Source organism: Centruroides vittatus, unplaced genomic scaffold (assembly GCF_030686945.1).
Source record: "Centruroides vittatus isolate TY-2023 unplaced genomic scaffold, ASM3068694v2 contig_476, whole genome shotgun sequence".
Lineage (NCBI taxonomy): Eukaryota > Metazoa > Arthropoda > Arachnida > Scorpiones > Buthidae > Centruroides > Centruroides vittatus.
The window spans coordinates 1,161,073-1,173,091 of record NW_027122268.1 but is presented as its reverse complement, the minus strand read 5'-3'; the positions used below and the strand labels follow the sequence as shown (position 1 = coordinate 1,173,091).

The 12,019-nt window shown below is 25.8% G+C and overlaps 1 protein-coding gene across 1 annotated transcript in view; it reads left to right on the top strand.

Moving 5' to 3' along the window:
* Window positions 1–11,402, top strand: part of LOC136977833 (suppressor of lurcher protein 1-like) — a 338,075-nt gene extending 326,673 nt beyond the window's left edge. The window contains exons 12-15 of the mRNA XM_067273420.1: window positions 3,254–3,422; window positions 3,721–3,920; window positions 10,698–10,745; window positions 10,896–11,402. Of these exons, the coding sequence (XP_067129521.1) occupies window positions 3,254–3,422; window positions 3,721–3,920; window positions 10,698–10,745; window positions 10,896–10,963 (485 nt within the window). The 3' untranslated portion in view covers window positions 10,964–11,402. The remainder of the gene's footprint in view (window positions 1–3,253; window positions 3,423–3,720; window positions 3,921–10,697; window positions 10,746–10,895) is intronic.
* The last annotated feature ends 617 nt before the right edge of the window (window positions 11,403–12,019 follow it).

Genomic DNA, 12,019 nt, shown 5'->3' with positions numbered 1-12,019 from the left:
GCGATTTTGTATTCTATTTATGTTCCAGGTATTAAATTTTAACGTAAATAAAGAAAGTTTTTGATATTCATGGATAGAAGAAAGTTTAGATTCAGCAACGAAAGAATAATAATAATAAAACTTTTAGTATATATATATAATTTTTTTTTTTTTTGTATAAAGTTTTCAATAATCGAAGGAAGCTACTTCATTTCTTTTAGACTGAAAATTTAATTAAGAATATTTTAATATCGCTAAACATTTTATATTTTTTAAATTAAAAAATAAAACAGGAAAATGTTTATGCTCTTATTTATTTTTAGATAAATTTGAATTTTTAAAGATTAATGGAAAAATTTTTGAAGATTAATGTCCTGTCCATCTGTTCTTACTTGAAATTCTAAATGATGTTTAAATTAAGAAATAGCCGTGAGAGTTTTATTTACTATGTACATAAGGAAACTACTTCAAACACGAGTTCGTAGAAATTCCCAAGAAAATGACTGTCTTCTTTTTTTGATAGCAAAAAAAGAAAACAACATTCTAAACAACCAAGTTATTTTCTTTGTAATTAAGTCCTTGATAATAACATTCCAGAGTTTACTAATTTTCCTCACTATTTGTTTTATTTTTACTAAGGTTTTATTTTTTCAATTTGTTCATGTTCTCTTTTTTTATTTCCTAACTTCTATATATATATATATATATATATATATATATATATATATATATTAAAACATAATACGTATTTGTTTTAATATTTAATAAAAAAAACAGTATTTTAAATAAAGTATTCCTATTTGAATTGATTAAAAATTTACATAATTATGTCTATTTTTTGTATATAATTAAAACTGTACAAATGAATAGAACAATTCCATTCGCGCTTTATATTCTTTTGAAGGGCAAATTTTTTGGGCTGCAATTTAGAAAAATTGTAGACCTATAAATTCACACTGTCTTCCGTCTTCCTGTCTATCTGTTTGTCCATCCTTAATCTCGAAAACGGTATTAGATTAAATAAAAATGAATACCCGATATGGAAAGCATAGAGATAGGAGGCTCCGAGTAATTATATATTAACTTCGGGTGTACGGGGGAAGGCACTACTAATTTAAGATGGAAAACATATATTTTAAATGAAATAAATTAAAAATCTGATTAAAAATTGCAGCCCGGCATCGTGACGATGTCACAATAAATAATTGCTCGTTAATTATAAAATTAAACTATGCTAGATATAAGATTATATTATAAGTTTGTTATAAGCTATAATATATAATTTATTATACGTGTAGTATATATTAATTACATTATTATATATAATGTATACTTATAAGCTATATTTGTCGTTCTTATAATATTATTATCTTTATAAGAGCATAATATTAAGTCGAATTATTTGCCTTTCCTGCAAGAAAACTTATTTCTACAAAATGTAAAAGTGAAAAATATAAAGAATTTGTCAAATTATTTGTATGAAATGATGTAAAATACGAAATATATAGATTTTACATGTATTTCATGTTGCATAAAATTTTCATTATATCGACAACTTTATTAATTTAAATTTCAGGTCGATTTATCTACTAGTGACAGCTATAGTATAGAAAAGTTTCAAATCCATTCCAGCGAAACATTTTATCTTATCCTTGTTGACAGCTTGTATATCGAAAGAAAATTAAAATTGGATTTTCTGACTTAAAGCTGAAAAATCTCATTTTTTTAGATAATGGAAAATAGACTTGAGTAGAATAATATTATATATCTTATAATTGATTTAAAAAATTTTATAAATAATATTTATAAGATATTTTATTCATCGAATTATTATTAATAATTTACTTTTTAATGAATAGTTAGCATTTTTTATACGACCGAAATGTAATGTAAAAATATATATATAAATGGATTAAATATAAATTTCTATAATTAATTATATTCATTTCTATGTATTTTATATTAAAATTTTCACCTATTACAAAAAATGGTTTCACTTTATATCGAATACAACGCCTTTAATTTTTTATTCTATTGATAGAATTTTCATCCTTTGCATTCGAAATTTGTTCTTTTGTCTAAGTAATAAAGTACACGAGTCCTGCCATCCTCTCTACTTTTGGTATTTTGATTTATTTTTCTACTATTTAACTATTCTTTATTATCCACTCCTTTTATGTCTATGCTGTTGTTTTATGTCTAGAGTCTAGACTATGTCTGTATTGTTGCATATATGATGATACATAAGTTGCAAGACTTGTGTTTATATATTCATCAGAAACTGTAAAAACAAGTCATAAATACATAAATACAACTAGGCATTACGAAAAATAATAAAATAGAACTAGGTTGAAATAAAAAAAATCTATATACTGTATATATGATGGATGTAAGATAAAACAATAAATGAATTAGATGTAGAAGATATTATTTTTTAATTTAAATTATGATATTTTGTTAAACCTGTTATAAAAGATGTTATAATTTGAGGTGTTTCCTCTATTTCGTAGCATTTTTAAGTTGTAACAGAGTTTAACAAATTTTCTAAACATATTTTTATATTGATCAGTTTGTTTTATATAATAAACAGGATTAAACAGGGTGAAATTGAGATTTTTAAGCATTTTAGAGTTATGGGATTATATTTATTAAAGAAATTATAAATAATGAAGAAATTCACAATAGATTTTACAAGATTAATATATTAAATCCCCCAAGAAATTGTTGTAAAAACTAAACTGCTTTCATTCAAACATTTTTACTTATAAACCCTAATGTTCACCAGTGACCAAGTATATAAAACCCTAAACACTTGTAGTTGGTTGCAAGTCAAGTTTGTGCTGGCCGCATGGTGTTTTCAGGGTTTTATTCACCCGAATAGGGATCAAGTTCTCCTTATGCCATGAATCCAATCCTTTATAAACTCTATAAACATTATCTTAAATGAGATTTTTCTTGTACAATATACAAATTGATTTTAACCAATTCAGTCTACGATTCATTCTTGCAAGTGTACCTGGATACACACAAAACAAAATATGATTAACTAACTTAGGGGTCAGTTTAATTACATTTTTATCCGCCCTTACCAATATATACTTTTAAAAGTAACGAATTAATTAAAGTTTTCGATAAAAATATTCTTCTAGAAAATCATTAAACAATTCTGAATTCTTAGAATTTTATTTAATTTAGAATTTAATGAGTGTCATAACTATCGATAATTTTCGTGTTTGCATAAGATCCTAGATTTAAAAACTGTAATATTTTATAGTGTGTGGATTCATCTTCAACAGCACGGAACGATCAAATGGCTCATTTACGTCACCGAATTGGCCTGGATATTATCCAAGGGATACCGAATGTCATTATTTCTTTTATGGAAAGTCAAACGAACGTGTTCATATCACATTTGCTTATTTTGATGTGGAAGGAGTTACACCGTAAGAATTTTTATTAACGTCTTTTATACATATCAGATTTAAATAACCTTTTAATATTGTTAAATTACGCTTATAATTAATTATATATTGTTAAATATGTATATAATTTCTAGTGTTGTGTATGTAAAACATCTTAGCAGAATATACAATAGACCTTCGCTTTACGACGGTGCAATCCTCTTATGACTTGTATAAGTTTTTTTATTAAAACTATATTTAAAACTACTAAAATTTTAAAGAATTTCTTTTAATTAATAAGCTGAAACCATTAATACTAATTTTATAATATTGCTTTCAGATGTACAACCGAGACAGCCAGTGATTACGTAGAGTTTTCTAACTTCAGAACAGTTGACAGAAAAATCCCTAGACACTGCGGTTTAAAAAAGCCTAGAGTAATTGAGTCGGAAGGAGATTTTTTTAGAGTAACTTTTAAATCAAATGACAGATTTGACGGAACTGGATTTGAAGCTTTTTACCAATTTAGAAATTATTCTGGTAAGTACTCGAAAATCGATTATAAGTTACTCAAATTGCTTTCATTATCATAAAAAATTCTACTAAATTATCATCATCTGTGATTTTTTTAGAGTTAGAAAAAAGGGGAAAAACTCAGAAAATATTTATCAATGTTTGAAGCGAATAATCTAATTTAACTCTTTTTCCGCGGTTGTGTTACATTCGATCGAATTCGACGACACACGTTTACAAACAAAGAAAGTGCCTGAAAGTTTTTATAACATTACTTATTGATCGAATGCATTTTCCCTTTGTCACAGTTTATTTAATTACAAACTTTACTTTTTGTTTTAAATTAAACTACAAAATTTCAAAAAGAAATCACTTAGCATTGTAAATTTAGAATATGAAACTTTGCTTAAAAAGTTTTTATAAAAAGTATTATAGGATTTTTCTTTAAATTTATCAGAATTTTTATATTTAAAGCTTATACTGTGATAGAAATATATTTAATTTTCAGTTTTTATATAGAATATTGCAGAAAAATTATCTGAGATTTAGTAAATTTCATTGAATCATTTATTATTATACCGAAAAATAAAGAGCAATGAGGAAATTGTGAGAAATTTTTAATCAATGATTATTACGTATTAATTTTCTATTAATGATTAATTTTGGCATGGTAATTTTTTGAAAACTCCACAAGTTTTAAACCTATTTTTATGCCTAATGTTAATTAAGGCCTCGTTCACAATGGAGAGGCCATTGCTAAGAGGTGAGATTTTACATATACGAATGAAACTATTCATTACATTCTTACGATGAGACTTAAACTCGAATCAAAATACCACAATGCTAACTTTTACCTCCTCGGCAATTGGCTGGTAATCTTAAAGACATTATAACACAGCGTTAAATTACTTTCATTTTTAAGATTTGTTGTTTAATTATAATACTGTATATTAAAATATTTTATGTAATTTCATATAAACGATATCTGTACAGTAACTTTAAAATTTATTTAACGATTAACCGTTCACAAAGAAAAAATAAAACAAGATGCTTAGTTAATAAAATTAAACTAATTACTTTAATTAGGAAATAAATTATGTGATTTAATTATCTGTTTTGTAGAGATACAAACACTTGTCTGTAATTTAGGAGTAAACTGAATTTTTACTTGAATTTAATTTTTTTTTAATTGTGATTTTAATTTATTTGAATAAAATACTGCTATATCACACATAAATCGACAATTATTTTAACTAATTATATAAGTTACATGTATATATAAAATAAACTTATATGCTAAATTGAATTAAGTTATTTATAACTATAACACTTTCTAATTGATTTATTTTAATTACAGTTATTTTATTAGCTACAATGAAATGTTTGTAATTCATTTGTTTCAAATCAAGTTATTTATTGTTTTATTATTATTATACATGTTAAGCCATGGGCCCACTGTATTCTATCATCTACTTATGAAAAAAATCTAAAACAAAAAATTAAATAGTTAAATAACAATTTAATAATGTAATTATTTGTCTCCAAACTTTGCTTTATTTCTTCCCATGGATGCCCATGTGTTACGCCAAAATGTGTTACGGGGTTTTCAGTTATTCATTTTACTGTAAAAAGTACAATTTCTTTCCGATTTTCAGAGATGATCGAGTTACAGAGAAAGATCATTATTTCAAATCATTCACAGTTTTGTGTCAACAACGAAACAATTCAGACTATTTGCTTTGTTTCGTATTGCAGTTAGCATTACACAAACAGAAACGTTTCTTGTGTTCAAAATCATTCATGTTTGAAAAATAACTTTAAAATGTTAGTTAAATAAACCTGACTTGTTTCTAAGCTAATAATAGTGAACTGTGCTATTTTATATTATAGTCCGCACAGCGAAAGAATAGGCCAGAGTTGGAAGGGTCTATGCCAGATAAAAGGGATGGAAGGACACATGTAGCTACTCTCTTGGGAGTTAACACATCTGATCTCTTTCAGCTGTTTTGTTTTCTCACATGTTTTTATACGATCTTTACCATAATTTTGTTTTTTTTTTACAAATTTTATTACTTACTCTTAATTCTAATGTTACTCATACGTGTCTCCTTTCATCCCTTTCATCTGACATAGACCCTTCTAGCTCTGGCTGATTAGGTCACAATTTTAAAAGATTATAGATCTATAAATTTCTATTGTCGTCCGTCTTTCTGTCCATCCGTCTGTTGTTTGTCTGTCTTTCTTTCCTTAATCTCGATAAGGGAGTTAGATAGATGGAATCCGAAAGTAGATATGCTTTTGTGATAGAAGGCCCCGATTAACTACATAAGAACTTTTGTCCTGAACTGAAACTCACCTGATTTCGATTCAAAAGTTTCCCTCGAATGGAATTAGATAACCGGCATGATTGTATTGCTAACAGGAAAACCATGATTTACAGGGGCAAGGTAGTACGAATTTGAAGTAGAGAGCATATATTTTAAATTAAATAAATTAAAAATTGCAACTCGGCATTGTGACGATGTCACAATAAATATTTGCTCGTTCATGTCTACTCTTTCTCTGTGCGGACTATAGTTAGTGTTAAAAGAGTAGATTTGAAATAAAGATTTTTCTCTGTAAATCAGTTATCTTCGAGAATTGGACAAGTGTATATTTATATTTTTTATTGTAAATTGAATAATTGATTACTCTGTAAAGTTTTATCCACAAACTTTGAATCATCTTGTATATAAAATATAAAAATCATAAAATAATAAAAACCTCTAGAGCACTTAGCCGAATTTGTTGCAATTTGAACGTATAGTATCTCCGTTATCGATAGAAAACTACAATAATCAGAATATTTAAAGACTGTTCTATATTTTATTCGGCTTTCACGCAAATAAAAATAGTAATTACGGTATAATTGCACTAATACTTTTAGATAATATGATAATAATTACAGAATACAATTATACATCTTCATTATAGTAAATTCTATAATTATATTAACATTTTTATAGATTTATATATAATTAAATAAGCTAAATCTTTATAACGTAAAGTATTTGAAGTTTAACAATTATTCGATTTCAACAATAGAAAATTATGTAAATAAAAATACAATCCGAAAGTAAAAAGTGTGTGAAGATGAATGACGATTTCTCTGAGAAGTGTATATTAAAATAATTCAATTATAAAAATATTAAAGTATTTTATCAGTTTTCCGGTATACTGTATATATGTGGAAGAAAATATTTAAAAATTATGCATTTATTTGAAATAATTTTTATATTTTTTGTACTAATACTACAGAGAAATCTGATGCGCTATTAATTAATTAAATGGATTGAATGCATAAGTAATCACATTCATAATCAAAACAAAATGTCTTATACAATTACGGAACATAATTAATTAATAACTAATAAAAATAACAACTTAATATGATTCTTTATTTAAGAACTAAATATATATTCATTTTTCAGTAGGTCCACAAAGTATTGTTTTATGTATTTTGTATATAAATAAATTTTTCATAGTATTATTGACTTGAAATACTTTTTGATATATAACTTTTCAGTAAAATCTTTTCTTTTTATCTTGAATAATGTAATGTAATCTTAAGTAACTAACCACAAATGGAAATCATTCAATCATATTATACTTTACTGATGTTAATAGCTAATTTCAAAACTCTTTAATGTTCTTTTCTGCATCATGTAAAGTCGATTGTACGGTATTGATACGGCATTAGAACACAATTTAAAGTTTCTTTCCTAAACAGAATACATTATATTTCGTTATATTAAGCCTATATCTTATAAACATAATAATCGATAAGCATTAGAAATTATCTACATTTTCTAAAGTTTATTATTTTTAAATTTGATAATGGAACTAAATTATATCAAAAGTTCTTGAATTAGGATTATGAATATTGTGTATTTAAGAAAAATCTAAACCAGAATTTCCCTACCTTATTTACTTATTATCCCTTTCTAAAGCTAAATTTTATTACATCCCTCCTCGATCCCTTTCTATACTGATACACAAGAAAAATAAATTACAGATAGAAAATAAAAAATTAAATAGAAATTGATATTACTTTTTTTCATTAGACGTAAGACAAAATTCAAAATTTGTATTTTATTTTATTTTATTTTTAATTTAAAACTTTATCAATTATTATTATTTTGTTATACTTTTAAATATAATAGAAATAAATGTATCTACCGATTCACAAATAACCTACAGTAATTTACCGACCTCAAGTATATTCCTATAATTAATTAGAATCACTAACAATCTGGATATGTACTCTCAATAAACGTCGGTTTATATTTTCAATGTGTCCTTTTATATCTTTCGAATAAAAGTTGTTAAATTCAAGCCATTGCTATTATAATTAACGGAGATATTTCGCCGGATCTAAAATATATTGTTATACATAAAGATCGTTCAAAATTAGATAAATAATAAATATGAGTAATGTAAGTTATAAGCAAGTTAAACTACTTTTTTAATAGTAACGTATTGTATTAATAAACGTTAAATTTTACCAGCAATATATTTAAGTTAGGCTACATTTTCTGTTACTCAACATTTCTCCACTGAATCTTACATATCATATAACATTAATGGCTTTCTCTGTTTAGTTAAAAGGATAAAAAAACAACTCGACAATTACTTTTATTAATTAATAATTTTCTTATTAGTTTACAAAATTTTACATAATTAAACTTTAAGAACAAACTACAAAACTCAATCTGTTTCTGTATAACCAGGCCTGGTATAGCTCGATTGGGATCAATACTAAAATTTAACACTATACACAATACTTTAAAATCTGAATATCCACAAAATACATTAATAATTTCCTCTTTAGAATAAAAATTTCTTTTCTTTGCCTAAATTATAACTTAATTTAAAGCTCTCCTGAATTGCGAGGGTCGAATTAGTTCAATTCAGTCTTAAATTTTCTTTTATAAATCCATCTTTTCTTTGTTACGCGTGAAGTTTTAATTGGTTTGGATTTGGAAAACATCATATAACATTTATTCACTAAAATAAATTAAAAATTGCTTTATTAAGCTATTGTTAACACTCAGATAGAATTTCCCAGTTTAAAGTTTTACAAAGATACAAAAAAGTTACAAAATAATTTTTCTGGTAGAAAACAAACATTACAACTTTTTGTATTTCTCCGCCATTTTTTTATCCTTTTTTTTTCAAGAATTTTAGTATCGAAATAGTAAACGAATATTTTATCTCTGAGAAAGATTCACTGTATGAAAATTGAAGATGGTGAGGATAAACCATACTAGTATATCGTTACCATCTTTCAAGCCTCATAAATGTTACGAGTAGAACATGTGAGTTAATAAACTGATGTTTTTCTATTATCGAAAGCAATAAATATTTAATCGATATTTGCATGACTAAAATATTTTATATTATTTATGATCTCGAATGATATAACAGAAACATAAATCACTCCAGATAGCAACAAGTGAATCTGACATTTCGTCCCAAATTGAAAACGATAGCACTGATGAAAAGATCTAAATGGATTGTTGGAAAAAGAAACGAGATCTCTAATCATGGAAAAAGTTCGAAAATTTAAGAATAATATTTTACGAAATTCCTTATAAAATTTTGAAAATTGATACGTGAAGTTGGAAGCTGACGAATCTAAAGGGAGGAATAAATAAATAAAATGTTAATTATTTTTTATCTATATTTAAGAAACTCGAAAATTTATTACATTAAATAGGGCATTTGATTAAAGGAAATAGAATAATTTATAAATGTACAGAAGATAGGAAATGAGATAAATAATCCGAAATAAAATGTAGCCAATTTCTGTAAAATATTCTTCAACGAATGTAATAATGTTTGCTGTTCTGAATACAAAATTTAAGTTTTCACATAAAGACGAATGCATCATGGCTGTCCTTTTAGCTGCTAATTCACGTACACAACGTACTTCTGGCCTCTTTTCTTTTCAGTTTTGAAATTGTATGTTGAAACATTCATATTATTTGTGAGAAAGGATATATTAAAGTTTTTTTTTTAGAGGTTTAACAAATTTCTTTATTTAAAAATTTTAAAGTGTAATTTCATATCTTCCAAATCTACTTTACATTGTATTGTAATTTACTTCTTCAATAATTCGGAAATTTCATTTCGTTTCGGTTTTTATTGTTTTCTTTATTAACATTTTCAACTTTCAAAATTAAAATTTGTTATGAATCTAATCTAGTTGTAGCAATTCCCAGTGAGCAATAGCTATTCGACAAGCAAAGTGTAAATTTTATATAAGATATGTTACGTAAAGAAAGTGGAACATAAATTCTTTATTAAGTCGTAGTAATCGTTATACATAATGAAATTAATTTTTAAGAAGAAATGAATATTTTATTTAAGAATTTCTTTCCCGCAATAAGATTTTATATTTTCCAACAAAATAGACTTATAACTTTTATTCTTGAATACAAATTATGCAAGAATAAATGCACAAAAGTTCTTAATTTACATTTATACGAACTTTTCAATTTAAAAAATCATCTTATTTCAATATCCAGCAATAATTTTGGCTTGCTCTCTTTATTTCCAAGCTAATTAAATTTCAATAGAAAGGGATCTAATTCAAATTTCTCAGTTTAATCCTAGTGATGCCTCTTATACAAGGATAAAGAAGGCTCGTCGGATAATATCCGTTTACAGTTTTAATCTAAAATACTTTAATATTATGAGCCTATAAATTTAATTTACATACAATTTTTTTATTATATTAATTAAACGTAATTTACTTTACAGATCCATTTACAATCAAGAGAATAAGAGGTCGAGCCGGAATGCCTACAAGTACGTTTCAATAATACATTGATAATTTTTAAAGATAAAGAAAATTAATTGTTTGAAGAATTTATTTAATATATTACAATTATCTTTATAGAATTAAATAACGTATTGATATATTAATTAGCCATAATTATATTTATTTTCGAATTGCAGGGACTGGAAGTTGGGATCACGTAACGACAGTCCTTTTCATAATTATAACGATACTCCTATGTTGTTAGTAACAATGGAACTGAATTTATCAGCACGTATAATGTTTTGCTCCGGGCGAAATTCGTGCATCAAAGGTGATGCTCACCGGTCACTTCTTGGACAATTCATGTGCTTCCCGGTTTGCACGTGCCAAAGAATTGTACTAATTCGGACGATTGTTTTTTGTTAGTGAAAGATCCGGAGTTGTTTTTTTATCTACAGAAATTTCATGTATCCTTGGGGAGAAACCATAATTCCTCAATCGTGCGTTTCATACAAAAAAAAATTAATAATAAAGAATTTTTCAAGATATTTCCAATGTTATATGAAAAAAAAATTAAAAAAAACTGATTGTTTAGTGAACTGAGAGAATGACATGAAATAAATAATCTAAATGGTTCAGTGCCTTCTGGCCTAAAAGAAATGCTGTATAGGTACCGGATGAATAAAGAGTTGTTTTCCAAACTGTTTGAAAATTTATTATAAATTCAAAATAAATTATCTAAATGGTATATAAAAAATTTACTTTTATATCTTTTAAGAAATTAAATATTTATAAATATATAAATATAAGCGTTTGAAATAAATATTGAAAGAGAAACTAAAACGAAATTTTATTTTAAATTCTAAATTAGATGTTATTAAAAGATTTATTAAAGAACTAACAGGTAGGCCCGGTGTTGCTCGGGCAAAAGTAACGGTAGCGAAGATTAAGATTGTTACGTTATAGTTAACCTTACCCGTTTTCACAGAATGCAAGAAATGGGTCCCCGTGTTTCTAGACTAATTAGAGAACTGTTAGATGGGTCTAAAAATATGTTCGATTTCCCGCAAAAACGAAAAAAAAAAAACGCATCTGTGTCTTGCACGTCGCTTTCTCTTAACAATTTCATTGTTACGTAACACTTCCATTGTTGATGGAAGTGTTAAGACTTAATCCTGTTCCTCTCCCCCATAGGGAGGAATTTCGAAAAATCCCTTCTTAGTGTGCGTTCTCGTGACGTACCCTAACTGTGTACCAAATTTCAACTTTCAACTCCTTACCGTTTGGGCTCTGCGCTGATTATTATTATTATTATTATTAT